The sequence below is a fragment of the Neomonachus schauinslandi genome, chromosome 10, assembly GCF_002201575.2.
Source record: "Neomonachus schauinslandi chromosome 10, ASM220157v2, whole genome shotgun sequence".
Taxonomy (NCBI): Eukaryota; Metazoa; Chordata; class Mammalia; order Carnivora; family Phocidae; genus Neomonachus; species Neomonachus schauinslandi.
This window is the reverse complement of record NC_058412.1, coordinates 36,641,064-36,661,925: the sequence shown is the minus strand read 5'-3', so window position 1 is coordinate 36,661,925 and position 20,862 is coordinate 36,641,064. Positions and strand designations below refer to the sequence as shown.

Sequence of the window (20,862 nt, the reverse complement as noted above, 5' to 3'; positions counted from 1 at the left end):
AGCAACATCCTTTTACTCTGAGTTAATAACTATAAGGCAATCAGTAAGCTTATCCTGCTTGCCATATACTCTTCTGCTTTTCCTGGTATTTTTTATAGTTGTAATGTTCAGATACATAATACACTGCTCCTCTTATGTCCATCATTTAGTCTTAGTTTTACAAGGAAACATGTATGTGTATATAGATGCCTCTCTCTCAACTAGTCATTCTGGTTATCTAAACTTGTTCTCTAGTAGAGTCTACAGGAAGGCTCATGATAACAATATTTCCTGAGTTCTATCATATATATATTTTTGACAACTTTGTATCAGAAGGTCAGTATTTAGCTGGATATAAAATTCTTGGCCCACATCTTATTTAAATATGTCATTCCAGGGGCGTCTCGGTGGCTCAGTCGGTTAAGCATCTGCCTTTGGCTCAGGCCATGATCCCAGGGTCCTGGGATCAAGCCCCATGTAGAGCTCCCTGCTCAGTGGGAGAGTCTCCTTCTCCCTCTCCCTCTGCTCCTCCCCCCACTCGTGCTCTCTCTCGCTCTACTCTCTCTCAAATCAAATCTTTAAAAAAATATGTCATTCCATTATCTTCCGGCATAAAATATTTATATCAAAAATTTTTATATAAATCTGATTCTCTTTTCCTATAAGGGACTTCGTCTTTTTGCCTAGATGACCAAAGGATATTTCCTACAAAACTGTATTTATGCTGTTTGATCATAGCTTATATTACTTTCTTAAATTTTTTTATCATTTTGAAATATTAGGTTAGATACTTTATATGTTTTATGGGAATTATTTCTCTTCTGGAATAATATTATTCTCTCCATTATTCTCTTTTTAAAAAATTTTTTTTGAAGATTTTTTTTTATTTCTTTGAGACAGAGCAAGAGAGAGAGCACAAGCAGGCTGAAGGGGCAGAGGGAGCCCGGGAGCCTGCTCAGGGCTTGATCCCAAGACATGGAGCTCATGACCCAAGCCGAAGGGAGATGCTTAACTGACTGAGCCACCCAGGTGCCCCTCTTTTTTTTTTTTTTAATAATAACTTACGTGGAATGTGATCGTGGTCCTATCTTGTTTTCTAGGGTTATTTCTTCCATTGTTTGCATGAAGTATTAATAAATATGGTTATGTATCTTCTCAAATATGCTTTGCTTGCTCCCTTCCCTCATTTTTAAATCTATTTCTTTCCTTGCCCAGCCCTAGTATGCTTGTCCTCTCAGTTTAGATTCTTTTTTTTTTTTTAAGATTTTATTTATTTATTTGACAGAGATAGCAAGAACAGGAACACAGCAGCGGGAGTGGGAGAGGGAGAGCAGGCTTCCCGCCAAGGAGGGAGCCCGATGTGGGACTCTATCTCAGGACCCTGGGATCATGATCTGAGCCGAAGGCAGATGCTTAATGACTGAGCCACCCAGGCGCCCCTCAGTTTAGATTCTAATGATAGCAGTTATATTCTCAGTGTTGGGACTCTGTCTGAGAAGAGGGATTTGGTTGATTAGTATCAGGAGTTCATCAGGCCCAGACCATTCAAGCACCATCCAAATTCATGTGGTCACTTTACATTCACATGTGAATTGAAACTAGTAAAGTTTCCTCTCATTTTCTGCTGCTGTTCTCAGATTGGTCCATGGACTTTCCACATGGAGTCAGAACTCCTCCATCTGAGAGGAGTACCTGTTGGCAATTTGTTTTCTGGAAGTCCCATTACCTTCCCTCTGCCTCAGTATGCACAGTTGCTGATCCTATACAGGTCTTGGTGCTGTCTATGGTTTGGCCTTATCCATTTGTGTTTTTAAGGTTTGTGGGAATAACTTGTTACTTCATTTTTTGGTAGATGTTGCCAATGAGTTTTTGATTTTGCTATCCTTATTGCTCTATTTTTACAGGGGATTCAAAAACTACCCCACCACAGATGCCAACTTTTCCCTGAGTTCTCTGTCAGAGAGATGTCCCTTCTTCCCTATCCCAAACTACATTATTCTCTATGCAGCACCCTACTTTTTTTTCTTGATGACATTTGTTTTTCATTTGTTTATTGCCTTCTCTTTCCCATTTCAATGTAATCTCTGTTAGAGACTGTTTCACTCATTACTATAACCCTAGCATAGGGCACAGAGATTTCCATAACAAGCACATGAAAATACATATGAATGAATAAATAAATAGACAATGCCAATGCTACTAATCTATATCGGTAGAGAATAAAACTTTCTTTAACCTTTTATCATTCTTGCATATAATTCCATTAGTTAAAAAGATTTATTTTAGGGATGACCTGGCTCAGTCAGTTAAACGTCTGCCTTCAGCTCAGGTCATGATCCCAGGGTCCTGGAATCGAGTCCTGCATCGGGGTCCTTGCTCAGCGAGGAGCCTGCTTCTCCCTCTGCCTGCAGCTCCCCCTGCTTGCACTCTCTCTCTGACAAATAAATAAATAAAATCTTTAAAAATAAAAGATTTATTTTAACTTGCATTAAAAGTTACCTTGATTAATTTTTAAATCTTTGAGATAATTCATATAATTTTTATGTTCAGAAAATTTATTAATCACATAAATAAAAATATCTAATCAACAAGTTGTTTTTTGGGGGGTGGAAGGGCAGAGGGAGAGAGAGAATCTTAAGCAGGCTCCATGCCCAGTGAGAAGCCTGACACAGGGCTCAATCTCACGCCCCAAGATCATGACCTGAGCTGAAATCCAGTCACACATTTAACTGACTGAGACACCCAGGCACCCCTCTAAACAATGTTTTATAATAAAATAAGCAATAATTTATACTTTCTAATTTTCAGTATTTTATATTTCATACAAATTTACTAAAAGAATTCAAAGTAGATTCTAGCTAACCTTATGTTTTTCACGTTTTCTCCTTTTGGATTTTTTCTTCTCTCTTTCTTTCTTGTGTTTTTTCCTTGATTTTCTATAGGCTTTTTCATTTTTCTGTTTTTCCTCTTTTGCTTCCTGTTCTTGTGTTTCTTCGAGTCCTGCATCATCTATTTCACCATCTTCTAATTCGCCATCTTCTCTGTAGAAAACAATGACATTTTTATTTTCAAATGTTATTCAAAAATGAGTCTTATAAAAACATTTCCAAAAGAAAAAAAAGCACATGCCAAGAATTTAGGTTATATTCATTTAGATCAGGGATGGCAAACTTCTCCTGTAAAGGGCCAGGTAGTATATTTACAGGCCACATACGGTTTCTGTTGCAAATTCTTCTCCCTTTTTGGGGAACAATCCTTCAAAAATGTAAGAACCAGTCTTAGCAGCAAAAATTTGCCAACCTCTGATTTGGATTAAGATCACGGACGCTCACCAAATGAATGAATGTATGCATGAATGCAGTGTTATTCCATGGTATTACAGCAGTTACCTTCTACTAAATCACCTTTTAGTAAGTAAACATTCTTACTACAGGACGGAATTTTTAACTTAGTGTCACGTAAACAATGATAATTAGCTTTAAAATAAAAGTAATCTGTATTAATTCTCACCATCAAAGTAAACTTCAATAAGAAAACAGATTTCAATAGGCAGATAAAGAGCAAAACCTGAGCTACAGAAGAATCATAAATTAAACTTGAATCTGCAAAAAATATTCATAATAAAATCATAAATTGAATTCCACTTTCCAAATACTAGTATGTTTGCTATAATGGAGACCAAACTAGAAACAAACTTTTATATTGTTTATGACCTTTTTATACTTATAGAAGCCAAAATATTCATTAATAGTATTTTAAAGGCAAATTAAACAATAATCTATCTACATAAGAAGATAAGTATATAAAATAAGTTTGGCATATAATCATGTTTCCATACAGTTTGAAAAAATGCAGCCGCTATAAATAGTACGGAAAGACAAATGTCTGTATGACTGGAAGCAAATGAGAAGCAACCAAACTATGGTGTGTGCATTATAAAGATACTTTAAAGTTACTAGGGATATGTGATTTCTAAAATGCAAAACTGATCATGTCACTCTCCTGCTCAAAATCTTCAATGATGATGTGATGTCTCAAATTTGCTTCAGAATTATCCACTGGGGGAGGAAGGAAGTGGTATCAACAAGATTGGTCATGAGTTGGTAATTGCTCAAACTGTGGGATGTGTAGGTGTTTGAAGTCTTCCATAGTAAAAGGACAGTACCAGTGATTCCTTTCTGACCTGAGGTTGACATCAGAACTCTGTGATATTACCAAAAGGCCCTTTATAATTGAGTCCCTGCTTCCCAGCTACTTTCAATTTCTCACGTCTCCAAGCTTTAAACATTGCCTTAAAAACTCTCATTGTCAGGGTGCCTGGGTGGCTCAGACAGTTAAGCGTCTGCCCTCGGCTCGGGTCATGGTGGTCCTGGGATCGAGCCCTGCACCAGGCCCCCTGCTAAGCAGGGAGCCTGCTTCTCCTTCTCCCTCTGCCTGCTGCTTCCCCTGCTTGTGCACTCTCGGTCAAAAATAAACAAAATCTTAAAAAAAAAAAAAAACTCTCATTGTCCGCTCCTCTCAACACCCACCCTCCACACTTCCTTCACCTGGCTAATTCCATTTTGTTCTATTGGACCCAGGTCAGATGTCATTTCCTCTGAGATGCTTCCACTGACTACCCAGGTTTAGGTGAGATGCTTCACCCTAAGTACTCTCCTAATAATTCTCCTTTCTTTATCACTACACTCCATGCATTATGTTCAAATAACTTGAACATATTGGTTGGGGAAAGTAGGATGTGATTGCGTCTTTCATAGCTGTATCTCTAACCCCTAGGATGGTTCCCTACTGTTCACTGAATGAATGAATGTATAATATCTGTAACTCTTGCATCACAGAACAGGCACAATACCACCCAAAATTGGCAGTGAAGTCAATGTTATTTTCCCCCAATTTCTATTATAAGATCAAAGAGGTATATATCCATTTAGGCAGACTTAAAAATTTCTTGTGAGGCAGGGTTGGCATTCTGGCTGTTTTAACAAAAACGTTCTGAACTTTTATAACACTACAAAACCTGAAGTTCCAAGAAAAATGAGTGCATATATTCACCAAAAGATAAGCACAAGAATGTTCTTTGCAACTTTAGTCACAACAGTAAAAAACTGTTAGCCCAAATCACCATCAACAGGTGAATAGATAAATTGTGCTTTATTTATATAATGAAATACTATAAAGCAAAAAAAATAGCCACTGCTACACACAATATGGATGAATCTTATAGACACAATTATGAGTAAAAGAAGCTAGACACAAGAGAGTATTATTTGATTCCATTTATATGTATTTCAAGAGGCAAAACTAACCTATTGTGACAGAAGTCAAAATAGTGATTACCTCTTGGAGGGTTGTAACTGACAAAAAAGGAGTACTAAGGAATCTTCTGGGGTGTTGAAATATTTTGTATATTGATCTGTGTAGTGATCATTATATATATATACTTATGTGTAAAAAATTCATCAAGTTGTACATTTACAAATTGTGTACTTTACTGCCTATACTTACACCATAACAAAATTTAAACAGCACCAAAAAAACCTACAGACATTCACCTTTTCTTTTACCACCCTTCTCTTCCAACTTGAGCTCCTTAAAGCATAAATCTTTTTATATCTTAAAATCACTAATTCATACTTAACATTTTGACTGGAGCTATTTAACGTAAGTATTCAAGTTAAAAATGCTGCCTATGAATTTATGTCCTACTTTACATAAATTCTGTAACTGTGAAATATGGGGTGCTTATATTTGTCATTACACAAAAAGAAATGAAAGGTATTTTACTTTTCTTTCTTCTCCCTTAGACTATTTACCATTTTAGCATTCACACAACAAACTTAAACTTGTGAATTTAAATCTGTGTATGGTTACAAGAAATAGGATAGAAAAAGGAAATAAAGAACATTGATCCCCATTTCCATGAACTGTTTACAAATGCTTAAAAAAATCAGCTTTGGGCACAAATGGAAAGCATGTATGGCATGATGGAAGAGGAGACTTCCAGGGAGGACAGCTGGCTTCTAATGCCAGTTCTGTCACCAAAACAAAATAAAGCTATCTTGATTGAGCACCTACTAATGTATCAGATACTAATCTAGCTCTGTGAAAAATAAAAAACAGAAGAAATAATATAATTAAGAGTGCTTAGCATTCTCTAGATTTTGAATTAGCTCAACACCATTATGAAAGCTGTTTTTTACTAAACCCAAAACACTTTTTTAAATTTAATAAATCAAAAAGAGAGGCTCTCAGTTCAATTCTATATGGATGACTTTTCATTAATGTAAAATTAATAGAGTGATTATATCCTTTTGAGGAAGAGGCATATTCATGTTTATGGACATGTAAACAACTGTTCAGTTGTTATTTTTAAAAGAATTTATCTCTTAGGCAAATCCATAGAGACAGAAAGTAGATTAGGGATTGCCAGGTAGATCAGAGGGAGGAATGAGGATTGACTGTCAATGGTCATGGGGTTTTTCTTTTTGGAGTGATGAAAATGTTCTAAAAAAAAAAAAGTTCTAAAATTAGAGAGTGGTAATGATTGCACAACTCTGAGTATCCTAAAAACCAATGAGTTGTATACTTTAAAAAGGTGAATTTTATTTCAATAAAGCTGTTATTTTAAAAAAATAAGTTTTAAAAGATTTTATCTCTAGGTTTAAGTATCTACATTGCAGACAACTGGAGAAAATCATAACACACAGTGGTATTAATTAAAAACTCTGAAATGGCTCAATGCCCTCACTGTTCATGATATGTTCTTATTCTGAGGTGTATTTCACTAAATCCTTATAAATTGATCTGCTTCATAAAGGACTCTACTTCTCCCCATTCTGATATTGTTGCTATTAAAACAACTTAACCTGAACCATTCAGTCCTACCTCCACAGGTAGTTTCTGCTTTTTCTTTATGCTTGCCTAAAGGCTCCTGTTACAAGCTATAGATCAGAAACTGAGTCTTCTGGAAGAAACATAAAAGCCTCAATAAAAGACTATACAAGTACTCCTGATAGATGATATTACAAAGATATTACTCATAAATACAAGCATCCTGGGAAAAGATGACATGATCACCAGAAAAAAGACATTTCTCAGAAGGTACCAAGTGACTGTCAGGATGTCAAGGATGCCTTTACATTCCAGAAGCAGACAACTTTATAGAAATAGGCTGCTTATCCTAAGATCAACAGAACACAAATTTCTATACTTGAAACTATTGCTTGTAACACTTTTCTTTTCATGCTTTTGTTCTAATTCACCCTGTCATTTCTCCTTTACCATGGATAATGTAGAAGAACTGCTCTGAACTGAGGCACTGGCAACCTTACATGTCTCCACCTAGCTCACACAGGCAAGGCTCAACCGCAGGCTGACCTGAGCCCCAGAAGAATGGTCCTCCAGAATACAGAAATATAGGCAGTCTTGGGAGGTGCTGCTAACAAAGCTATTTTTAACCCACCTCCATATATTTTCCTCGTATGGCCACTGTTCCTCAGCCACAGGGTACCCTACCACTCATGTTGCCTATGATTGTCTGGCCTCTTTGGTTTCAGTGTTACCCAGTGAGACAATGGACACAAGGAGCTAACACCATGGTGATCCTACATTTGTTGTCTATGTAAGTAATAAACAATTTTACTGGCTGAATTTGTCAGCATCCTTAATGGAAAACTTGCTTGGGTCTAGGCTTGCCCATGCCTACTCTGGTATCTTCCCTCAACCTATATAGCTTATGTATGATCTTCTTGATAAAGACCTGACATAACTCCCCACCTTATACCTCCCAAACTAGTTATTTCTTCTCAAGGAAAACACTGTCTGGTCATATCAGGGCCATAGCAGAGCTACCTGACATGAATTTTTATGATTTTATGTTTATCCCCAAACTGGACCTTGAACATTTACATGCTAGATGGCTCATCTTACTTGTTTCAGCAAAAGTTTCTCTTTACAAATTACCAGTGGTAAAATCTGACAGATATCTACAACTTTCAAGGTGTTTTTAATCTTCATTCTTTATCCAATACATTCTTACACCCTCTGGAATGTATTTGGTTTGCAGAAATTCAGCTTATCCCTTTTTGACTATCTACAGCTATAGCAAGTTTCACTCCTCGAGCCAACCTTAGAATTTGCAAAAGCCTCAACTCAAATACAAATTCCTTCAAGAATGAGACTTGGTACAAATTTATGGGCAAAATTATAAATTCTAATTAGCCTAACATCCTCCACAGTCTTATGGCAACCTTTCCAAATTCTGCTTAACTCTATGCAAGTTATCTGTATCCCAGAGATAACTAAGAATCTCTTTCTCACTTTTTTTACAAGTAATTCTACTTCTGTTTTTACATACGTGACCCTTCTAATCTTTATTTCCGGAATCCACAACATGCTTATTCATATTTGCCTCATCAAAACCTAACTTGCATATACAGATAACAACTATATATAAAAATATAATAATTAGACAATATTAGATATTTCCTTCCCATGTCCTTCAGGAGACTATGCTTCTGCGGGAGTGTCTGAAGGGACACTGATCTCCCTGGAGAAAAAAATAGATACTCTCTTTATGCTAGAATCATTAGGACTCTATTTTCAACTATAGAGGTCACATAATGAAAATGTTATCCAAAATTTGTTATTAACATTGACTGAAAAGATAATACCGCAAAGCCCCAGAGTTACAACAAACCAAAGTCATTGATCTAAGTGATTGTGGATAATAGCATAAGCCCTAGATTTCTTGCTGGCAAGCCAAGAAAAAAATATGAATTACTGCTAATACTTCCTGCTGCCCATGAAGTAATATCACAGGGAAAGTTGGCCGACCTATATTCAAACAAAAGACAACTTGGCTATCAAAAGGGGACTCAGGGGGCGCCTGGGTGGGTCAGTCAGTTAAGCCTCTGCCTTTGGCTCAGGTTGTGATCCCAGGGTCCTTGCTTGTCTCTCTCCCTCTGCCCCTCCCTCCCGCTCATGCTCTCTCTCGCTCGCTTTCTCTCTCAAATAAATAAATAAAATCTTAAAAAAAAGTGGACTCAGAAGTAAGATTCCCTTACTTTGGTCATCACTCTAAAGTGCCTTCTAGTCTCTTCTTAGAATTTAGTCATGGCTATTCTTACTTGTCTCACAGTCTCCCAATGCCTGGTCTCCAGAGTCATATATGCTTCTGCACAGCTGTTATTTCATCAGATGGTACAAAAATTCATTTTGTAACAGAAGGAAAACAAAAGTACTCTGATATTCAGTCAGGCTAAATACTAAGGCCTTTGATCACGATTCCTACAAAGATCATAACCCACGCAGCAGTGAATATGTAGCATGCTGTTCTATAAGGGTAGGACTAAGGCAGTACTGTTAAAATAAAACTCTACCAAGTTCCCAGCATGTGCATATAAAAGTGCTGATCTAAAAAGAAAAAAACAAAAGTGCTGATCTTATATCTCTGAACCTAACAGACACTTTCATATCCCACCTCAGACCTCTTTATAAAGCAATCTCTACGCTTTTGTGACAGCAGAACAAAATCAAAAAGAAGAATTTCTAGTTCCCAAATGACCCAATCAGAACATAAAACCTAGAATTCCTAATATATAATAAACCTTTTCTTTTCCTCTCTTTTTCACTTTCAGCACGGAGAGACAGAGTGAACTCATTTCTTACCCAGCAAGCGGATTAACTTAGCTTCAAGAAAAAATCTGGGTGAATTTTATTATTCCTTGAATGCTATTTATAGAGCCTTTATTGATCAATATATAAAATGTTAAAATTCTAAAGATTAAGGTGAAGCTAAGACTAAGATTAATTTACACAGGAGTATGCCAGAGATCCCTGACTAATTTTTATATGGGAGCTGCAAATTTGGCTTCAGGAAACAAGGATTAGGTATAAGACAACAGTACTTCCAAGACAAAAACAGACCAGTTGCTCAAGAGAGGCATAGTTTTTTCTAGTAGTGAGATCAGAAAGAAATTTCTCCCCCGAGTCCTCATAAAGACATTATCTGATACAATGGTCAGTACTTGTCACAATGAACACTACCTTCAATAGTGTCCATACAACCAATGCAATAGTTTATCACCTAAAGCATGCCTCAATTTGAACCAAGGGCTTGCTGCCAAAATCCAATTGTGAAAAAGCAATTTTATAAGGAAACAAAGTAATATTGTCCAAGTACGCAATTGTCTGATGTTCTGATTTTTTTAAGATTCTATTTTTTTTTTTTAAAGATTTTATTTATGTATTTGACAGAGCGAGACACAGCGAGAGAGGGAACACAAGCAGGGGGAGTGGGAGAGGGAGAAGCAGATTTCCCACAGAGCAGGGAGCCCGATGCGGGGCTCGATCCCAGGACCCTGGGATCATGACCTGAGCCAAAGGCAGACACTTAACGACTGAGCCAGCCAGGCGCCCAAGATTCTATTTTTTTAAGTAATCTCTTCACCCAGCGTGGGGCTCGAACTTACAACCCCAAGACCAAGAGTCACACCCTCAACCAACTGAGACAGCCAGCCAGGCACTCCTCTGATATTCTGATTTAATCTGGGGATGAAATCTACAACACCTAGAGCAGGGATTCTCAAAAACTGTATGTATATTAGAATTTTCTGTCCTCCCCAAAAAGAAAGGGGAGGCATTCATTTAACATATATTTATTCACCACCTTCTCAGTGGGCATACAATGATAAACAAGAAAGACATGGTTTCTTCTCTCAAGAAGTTTTTAATCTAGTGATAGGGGAGATAGACATGAATGAAAGAATCATATAAATACATATAAAGTAACAACCATACAAGTAAATGTGGAAGGTAAATAGAGCTATGAGAGCACCCAACAGGAGAAAGTCATTTATCAAAAGGCTTTCCTTGAGGAAGTCATGAATGAACTGAGGTGAGGAGTTCCAGCCTAAGAGATAAAAGGTTGCAGAGGGACCAGTGGCAGGCAGAGATAATAGGATAGCAAAACTTCTGTGTAGAAGAACTGAGACAGAAACTGAGACAATGCCAACGTCACTGGATTATAAAGACAAAGGGAAAACTGGTTTAAAATTATGCTGGAGTGATGGGTGGTTCTAGATCATGCAGAGCTTTGACCATGTTTGGGGTTTATTCTAATATAAATGAGAAAGCACTGAAGTGTTTCCAGCAAAGGAGGCGATGTAATTAGATCTCCATTCTGAAAGATAACTTTGAGAGTAAAAAGCAGATCTAAAGGGGAAATAAAACAGACACAGGAAAGCAGTTAGGATGCCACTGCAATAACCAAGCAAAAATCCAAAAGAAGAATGGAACATATTTGGAGAACCTGATAACTTGACACTCTTCACTCAAAGACACACACTTTATCATGGTTGGGAATGTTTTTTCTACAACAGTGTTGAGGCAAAAAAAAAAAAAAATTAGCTGAAAACTACTAATATCGAGAAATTAGTAGACTATTATCGTTCAGGCAATCCTCCAGGAGTATTACAAACATTCCCATGATTTATACCTTTTAAATGTCACCTCCTTATTCCTGAGGTCATTCTTTTGAATAGGGTCAACATTTTTCTTAAAAGTAGTAAGGATATGAATGAATAATGTGTTAATCTTCAAAACACAGGAGCACATAATCCCCATCATTTCAGCCTCAAAACGTTCAAAGCAGGCATTATAATGATCTGATGGAGGTATTGAATATATCAGTAACATAATAATGAAACATCTAAATTCAAGCAATGTAACTTCCTGGTGAACCTCCCAGTATAAATTTGGTGCAGAGTATACCATGAAGTTATTAAAAGACCTAAACAAAGAAAAGGAGTCCTTAGAAGGAGATCTATGCTTTTATTTAAACACATTTTTCTGGGGCGCCTGGGTGGCTCAGTCATTAGGCGTCTGCCTTCGGCTCAGGTCGTGATCCCAGGATCCTGGGATCGAGCCCCGCATCGGGCTCCCCACTTGGCGGGAGGCCTGCTTCTCCCTCTCCCACTCCCCCTGTTTGTGTTCCCTCTCTCACTGTATCTCTCTCTGTCAAACAAATAAATAAAATCTTTAAAAAAAATTAAAAAATAAACACATTTTTCAGGAAATAAAAAGATTAAAAACAAATGAGCTGTATGTTCAACTAAAGAACTTAGAAATGGGTAAACCTAGGAGAAGAATGAAAATAATAAATATAAGTACAGAAATCAACAAAATACAGAAAACAAAAGAGAACGTAAATAAAACTAATGGCTATTCTTTTTTTTAAAGATTATTTCTTTATTTGAGAGAGAGAGAGCACATGAGAGGGGGGGAGGGTCAGAGGGAGAAGCAGACTCCCTGCTGAGCAGGGAGCTCCAGGAGGGACTCCATCCTGGGACTCCAGGATCATGACCAGAGCAGAAGGCAGTCGCCCCTAATGGCTATTCTTTAAAGAAAGTACTAACATTCATCATTCACTAGAGTGCCAGTTTGTCTTAGTAGTCCTGCAATCAGTCCTGCAAATAAAAAACACAAATAATTCAATTTTAGCTGTTCCTTTTCCAAAAAAGGGTAAGTTAACTTTGTTATTTTCCCCATGAAGGCCAAAATACTGCCTGGAACAGAACCTATAAAAAGCTGGGGGCCCTCAGAGGATTATGGATATGTGACTTTGACAAATATTTTATAATTCTCAGGGGCACCTGGGTGGCTCAGTCGTTAAGTGTCTACCTTCGGCTCAGGTCATGATCCCAGGGTCCTGGGATCGAGTCCCACATCGGGCTCCCTTGCTCTGCGGGAAGCCTGCTTCTCCCTCTCCCACTCCCCCTGCTTGTGTTCGCTCTCTCGCTTTCTGTCAAATAAATAAATAAAATCTTTAAAAAAAACAAAAATAAAAAAATAAAATAAAATAAAATACAATTCTCAGCAATTTTTAGTCCACACTTTTTATTATCTAATTCTTTCACTATTTAAGGTTATCTTCAATTCCAGCAAATGTGTTTATGATCAAGTAACAGTATTTATGAAGTAAAATAACATCTTAAATCAAATTTATGGTAAAAAAAAACCAATATGATAGTTAACAATTACTGAATAATTACTATGCTGCAGACATGTTCAATCAGTTCACTTCATTTTCATGTTAACTATGAAATATGTTATCCTCATTAAACAGGTAAAGCAAGGGGACAAAGAGCTTAACTGATTCTGCTAGTAGATGACAGAGCTAGAGCCCAAACTCGGGTCTGATTTCCAGACCCATAATTCTTCACCATGTTGCTATAATAGCTACACACATTTGGTGTTAGGAGGAAACTGCAAATAGCCAAACCACTTAATAGAAGCTAATGTAAAGAAGATTAAGAAGCTCACCAACTGGTGGGTAGGATATGAGGGTGTTTACTGTAAACTTCTTTCAACATCTTTGCCTATTTGAAACTTTTCATAACAAAATGTTGAGAAAAAGGAACTTCATCAACACACCTTTAAGTGGTATTTTAAGAGATGATACAGAGAAACTGTTAAGGTCTAAAAGTTGCATTTCTCACATGCAAAGGTAAATATAAGTTACTTCAATTCCACAGAAGTTATTTTTTAAAAGATTTTATTTGACAGAGAAAGAGAGACAGAGAAGGAGAGCACAAGCAGGCAGAGTGGCAGGCAGAAGGAGAGGGAGAAGCAGGTTCCCCACTGAGCAGAGAGCCCGACGTGGGGCTCCATCCCAGACCCCAGGATCGTGACCAGAGCCAAAGGCGGATGCTTAACTGACTGAGCCACCCAGGTGCCCCCCACAGAAGTTATTTTAATGTTTGTAAGGAAATGGCAGCCACCAGGCTAGATTAGTTGGACTGAAATATGGCACTTGGAGTTATAAGGTGCTATAAGGTTTTCTTTTTACTAAACAGTATTTTTTTAGAGGCTCAAAGGAAATTAGTCAAAAATTTTTATTGTATAGATTTTTTAAAAAGTAAAAGAATCAAATCACATAGAGCTGGAAAATGGGTTTCCCCGTTCATTTCAGGGTCCCAGACAAGTTGATAAAGTAGTGGTGCAATTTAGTTGGAATGTAAATTGGTGCATCCACTGTGGAAAAGAGTATGTAGGGTCCTCAAAAAAACTGAATATAGAAATACAATCCAGTAATTCTACTACTGGGTATTTACTCAAAGAAAATGAAAACAGTAATTTGAAAAGATATATATACCCCTATGTTTATTGCAGCATTATTTAAAATAGACAAGATATGGAAGCAACCTACGTGTCCATCACTAGATGAAGAAGATGTATATATATTGATATATATATGTGTGATATGTGATATGTGTGTATACACATACACACTGGAATATTACACATAATACATGTGAGATATATATATATATATACACAGTGGAATATTATGTGAGATACACACATACACATACACACACACACACGCACACACACAGACAGTGGAATATTAATCAGCCCTAAAAAGAGAATAAGATCTTGCCACTTGTGATAACAGGGATGGGCATAGAGGGTATTATGCTAAGTGAAATAAGCCAGACAAAAACAAATACCATATGATTTCACTTACATGCAGAATCTAAAAAATAAAACAAGCGAGCAAACAAAAAAACAGAAACAGATTCATAAATACAGAGAAAAAACTGTGAGTGCTAGAGTGGAGGGGGTTAAAGGAAAGGGCAAAATAAGTGAAGTGGATTAAAAGGTACAAACTTCCAGTTATAAAATAAATAAGTCATGGGGATGAAAAGTACAGCATAGAGCATATAGTCAGTAATGTATAATAACATTCTATGGTGACAGATGGTGACTACACTTATTGTGATGAGCACTGAGTAATGTATAGAATTGTTGAATCACTATGTTGTACACTAATCTAACATTGTATGTCAACTGTACTTAAATACAAAAATTTTAGAAATATATATTATCCCACTGCTTTCTGGCCTCCAGCGTTTCTGATGACTGTTTAATTCTATTTAAAAATCACTTATGTGGGCGCCTGAGTGGCTCAGTTGGTTAAGCGACTGCCTTCGGCTCAGGTCGTGATCCTGGAGTCCCTGGATCGAGTCCCGCATCGGGCTCCCTGCTCGGCAGGGAGCCTGCTTCTGCCTCTGACCCTCCCCCCTCTCATGTGCTCTCTCTCTCTCATTCTCTCTGTCTCAAATAAATAAATTAAAAAAACCTTTAAAAAAATTAAAAAAAAAAATAAAAATCACTTATGTGACTTGGGAAAAAAAAAGTGGTGCAGTTTAGGTTAACAGCTTTCGTAGGATGAAAGCCTCCACATCAAAGTCAGAAGAGGCAAAGAAAAGAGAGGAATGCTGGAAGTAATGAAAACTGCTATGTTATCACTAAGGTTTGCCAGTCAATAAAAACAAAAGGGAGCTAAGCACCAATATCCAGAAAAGAGAGTCAAATACTAATGAAGTAGTTGGCTGCCAGAATAGCAATTTTCACCTAAAGTTGAAGAGGACCCAAACCAAAATCAAACAAACACCTTATTTAATAAGGACCCAGGATTCTGGCAAAGTGAACTCACCTGAACCTGTAAATTAAAGCGAGAATGTTAAACAAGAACAATAACCAAACTTGTGGCATGTTAAAACAGATTACTTAAAGAGGCATGGTAGTAAAGTAGAAGAACAAAAGCTTTTAGAGCCAGAAAGATCTGGGTTCAGATTCTGCTTCCCAGTCATATATTACCTATACTGACTTGAACCAATTATCTTGCCCCCTAATATTCAGTTTCCTTATCTACAGATAGGATCAATCAATCTACCATCACAAAGTTGTGTAAGGATTGAGATAAAGTTAGGTAATTACTTAGCACTGTTCATAATAGATAGCCCTCAACTGGTTTCCTTTTCTCTTGTGATTTACCTGAAATACATGCATTTTAATGGAATGGGTATGGAAGATGACAGATAATTTCATAGAAATTGGGAAAGGTTACAAATCCCAAAAGCATGGACTCCAGGGGGAAATTTCCTTTATTTTCCTTCAGAGAATAACAATGAAAAATTATTTCAAACAAGTAAAAGCAGAAAAGAAACTGTGGTAGACCAAATCTGGAGTCTGTTCCTGAGGCTGTTTCTCCTTTATCCTATCATTAAGCTATACTTAGCTTAATCAGTCTGTGTGAAAGCCTCCCATATTTCCAAAGTTTCCTGGACACAAGAAAAAACAAGATGGAGTATAATACCTAGGGTTCATAGTGGTTATGGTGACAACAGATATTCACGATGATCCAAAGTAATTAAGAAAAAGATAAATCAGTAATTGTCTAGTTAGTAAGAGGGGAAAGTATGCCACATATTTTATTTACAAAGAGATCCTTTGAAAATATTTATAATAAAATTAGTTTCTGCTAGTATCTATTGATGCTAATTTCCCTGCCCAGTGCCAGATAGAAGAGGCATTGCTGTATATTAATCTAGGGAAATGAAGAATTTTTAAATATATCCTTGAGCTTGTATGTTTGACATCATGAAAGAAAACCATATTACTCCTCAAACATCCTTTATGCCATAAGCAGAGACAGAATATTACGGGAATAAAACAACATTGTGTACTAGTTTGCCATAGGTTTTTTTGAGACTACATTTTTTAAATATTTTTTTTATATTTCACTTACTATCTTGGTTATCTCACTAAGCTAAAATTCATTTACTTTCATTCCCTTTCAATTTATCCTCTTGACTTAGGCTCTCCAGTATAGGCTGGAGAAACTAGAAACTCAATAGAAACAAATCTCAGCAAATAAAGTAAACAGAATTTGAAAGCTAGAAAATAATCTTCTAGGTGTCATGACATCAGAACAAAAGTTGAAAAAGTTTTGTTGGGGGCACCTGAGTGGCTCAGATGGTTAAGCATCTGCCTTCGGCTCAGGTCATGATCCCGGCGTCCTGGGATCGAGTCCCACATCGGGCTCCCTGCTCCTTGGGAGCCTGCTTCTCCTCTGCCTCTCTCTCTCTGTCTCTCATGAATAAAAAAAAAAAAAAGAAAAGAAAAAGTTTTGTTGGATGAATGTATAGTGAACTGGGTAAAATTGCCTACGACCCAGTAATATTCAAAAAATCCCACTTGGTCTGTTAACGTTCTTAATACGCCAAATTACTTGCTATCATGTTACCTACGATATGAGGTACCAGGGCTCCAGGTTTCAGGGAGTGTTGTCAGAGTACATTTTTTTTTAAAAGACATGCCAAGGGGTGCCTGGGTGGCTCAGTTGTTAAGCGTCTGCCTTCGGCTCAGGTCATGATCCCAGGGTCCTGGGATCGAGCCCCGCATCGGGCTCCCTGCTCTGCGGGAAGCCTGTTTCTCCCTCTCCCACTCCCCCTGCTTGTGCTCTCTCTCTCACTGTGTCTCTCTCTGTCAAATAAATAAAAAACCTTTAAAAATAAATAAATAAATAAATAAAAGACATGCCAAAATTAGGCTTTGGCCTCAGTATCCAGCTAAAGCATGTTTCTCCATTCTGCCTTGGCCTGCTTCAAGTCATTTCTGCATCCCTGAGTATGACATGACTGGAAATTACATGATCCTTAGGTTAGTTACTATTATATCTAATCAGCATAATAGGTCATATATATTAAAAAAGCCATGTCATCTGCATTTACTATTAGTATCTGAATATCCATTTTCAGGTATAACTTACAACAAGAATTTCCCTGTGCTTTATATATTGAAATTTTATCAATTAGATGAAGTACAAATGTACATTTATGTAAGAGAAAAATGTGCAATTAATGATTATGAAAACCATTTTATGTACAAAAGAAACTAACAATCCTCAAATAGCCAAGTAAAAAACCGGAGTAATAATATTGAAAGAGTAATTTAGCTATTGATTTTAAGGAAGAATATTATACACTGTTTGAGCTGACAAATGATTATAAAAATTTAAATGAAAAATACAAAACAGGGGCACCTCGGTGGCTAAGATGGTTAAGCATCTACCTTTGACTCAGGTCATGATCCCAGAGTCTTGGGATAGAGCCCTGCATAGGGCTCCCTGCTCGGCGGGGAGCCTGCTTCTCCCTGTCCTTCTACTGCTCCCCCTGCTTGTGCACTCTTGCTCTGTCAAATAAAATCTTAAAAAAAAAAAATAAAAACAGAAAAATAGAAATTATGTCATGATTCTAACTTTATTCATTTATTTGGCATTCTAACATTCATAACACTACACAGAATAACTTCTAAAGAATATTTTCAATTATTTAATCCCATGAATCTTTCAAGAAAAAAATCCTATTTGAGAATTCACATCTTTTGTAGACGAATTAAAAACAGAATGTTAGCTTTGTTACCTCCAAATTTCATGAGGAAAAAACTCTAAAGTTATGTGTAATGTAATCAATCATCTTTGCTCCAGATATTTTAAAAAAATTATAAAAGAAAATGTTAGAGGAAAAAAAAGTTCCCCCAACTATCTTGTGTTCCACTAATCTCATTTGAAGGTGACCCTCTATTCAGTACCAATAATGTGCATTGTAGCAATTATAGCAGTAATTTAGCAATAGGCAGTGTTGAGAAATTATTACTTCACTGGAATGTCCTATTTTTAAAAATAGACCACTGAAATTTCTAATAATAAATTATAATAACTTGAGGGATATTTCAGATTTATTCACGTATTCCAGAAATTTAATCTATGATGATGATATTAACTTTAGTCTAAAATTTGGTCAAATGTTGGTTTTCACACTTGGATATCTGTAATTTTTAAAAAATGTATGTTTGGTACGATATGTATATACAGCCAAAATATGTATGAATTTCTTACATAAATGCATTATTCACTTCCATTTTTGTTTGCTTACATAAAACATAATTTTAAAATAGACTCCTATGTATGCCAAGGATGTAGAAAAGAAATCAACCCACAAGCTCCTTTATGAGCCAAAGAGTAGCCTTTGTAAAGAACTCAAACCCCACACACAAAGAACCAGTGATCTAATATTTTATTGTCAACTGCCAGTCATCAAGAAAAATTCAAGCAAAAGAGATGTTGGCTCTTTTGATCTCTATGCATCTTCAATAAATTCTAATAGGTTAAAACCCGTATACAATAGAAGAATTCTTGTTTTCCATAGCTAAAAATGTGCAGACGTAGCTAGATTTAACTGATTTCATACTCTTTTAAAAATATGTGAAAATTGGTATTCTTTATACATTCAATTTTTAATTGTTTTAGGATTTAGAAAAACTGTCATACAAGATGAATTTATAATAAAGTAGGCTGAAATTACCTGGGATCAAGTAATATCTAAAAGAAAAAAAAAAAAACAACAACCCTGGGCGCCTGGGTGGCTCAGTTGTTAAGCATCTGCCTTCGGCTCAGGTCATGATCCCAGGGTCCTGGGACTGAGCCCCGTATCGGCCTCCCTGCTCGGTGGGAAGCCTGCTTCTCCCTCTCCCCCTCCCCCTGCTTGTGTTCCCTCTCTCTCTGTGTCTCTGTCAAATAAATAAATAAAATCTTTAAAAAAAAGAAAGAAAAAAACCCAAACCCTTTTATGGATCCAATATCCCAATCCAGCATCTGGTGTCAGATTTACTACCATCATGAGGCAACGGTGGCAAGGGAAGAGTATGAAATCAAATGCTATGAGACATAGACTGTGGTAAATAGTTATTTACCCTCTAAATCTGTTTCCTAAACTATAAAGTGAAGATATTGATAACTGTTCTGTCTACATGAATCAAATGAATTAAAGTATGTGAGTTATAAATAGCAATATATGTAAAATATTGAGTATCACGAGTTCTAAATCTAGGTTCTTTTGTTCTATCACTTTTATAAATACATTGTTAAGGATTTTTACATGGTTTTATAATTTTAATGATAATTAACTTAGGATTCCCTTTAAACACTCCTTGGGACTTGCTTTGGTTATTTGCCACTCAAAAATGTGGGTATGATTTATGAAAGCTGAAGTATTACAAGAGTTCATTTGAAGTAGTAATGTTAAGCCATGAACTCACATTAAAAACAAAGCAAAGCATGGGGTGCCTGGGTGGCTTAGTCGGTTAAGTGTGTGACTCCATCTCAGCTCAGATCTTGGTCTCAGGGTTATGAGTTCAAGCCCTGACTTGGGCCCCACACTGGGTGTGGAGCCTACTCAAAAAAAAAAAAAAAAAAAAAAGGAGAAGGCAAAAGAAAATAAATATAAAGCTATTTTACATTAGAGGAAGGTTGTTCTTTGCCAAGAGTAATAATAATCTGCTGAAACGGCTTTTGCAAAGGTCATCCAATGACAGCTATCTGGGTTGGTACATGGCATCAGCAGTCAAGCAACACCTTCCAGGACCCAAACACCTCAAAAAAGATACTAGAAATAGTATCTCCTCAGAACAGTATCACCTCAGAAAGTTCAACCATAAAATCAAAATAAGATGAATAAGACGAGAAAGTCAGATACACATGACCAAGTAAAAGATGACTAAATTTAAGATATTAACATGCAATGAAAAGAAATGTACCTATCAGAAAGTAGGGCTGATTAGCGATAGAAATGATGAAGAAGGAAAGGTAGAGAGACAAATGTGGCCAGTGCCCATGTAAGCACTGCCCAGGAGAGGGGATATCCTGTAAGGCTGATGCAAGTAACTGCTTGGCAGATACATTATGAAGATGGAAATATCACTTTATCAGAGCCTGACGCCATTTAAAATTCCAGTCATTTACAATCAACTCCCTCATTCTAATCCCATGCTCCTGTTCATTGGGCAATTTTTGTAATTTTGTTTTCCATATAACATTCTACATGGAGAGAATACCCTCCCTGATGCAAATATCTAATCCTCATTTTACATGACTGAATTGGTATTCTGATACATACATACACACACACACACACACACATTCTCTTGTGTTAGGGATGTCTATCCTCGAATAAAAATGCAGGCTCTAGAATCAGA

The 20,862-nt window shown here is 36.7% G+C and overlaps 1 protein-coding gene across 1 annotated transcript in view; it reads right to left on the bottom strand.

The window, feature by feature from the left end:
- ZC3H6 (zinc finger CCCH-type containing 6) overlaps positions 1-20,862 on the bottom strand; it is a 62,820-nt gene that overhangs the window by 35,372 nt on the left and 6,586 nt on the right. The window contains 1 exon segment of the mRNA XM_021697343.1: positions 2,843-3,020. Coding sequence (XP_021553018.1) covers positions 2,843-3,020 — 178 coding nt within the window.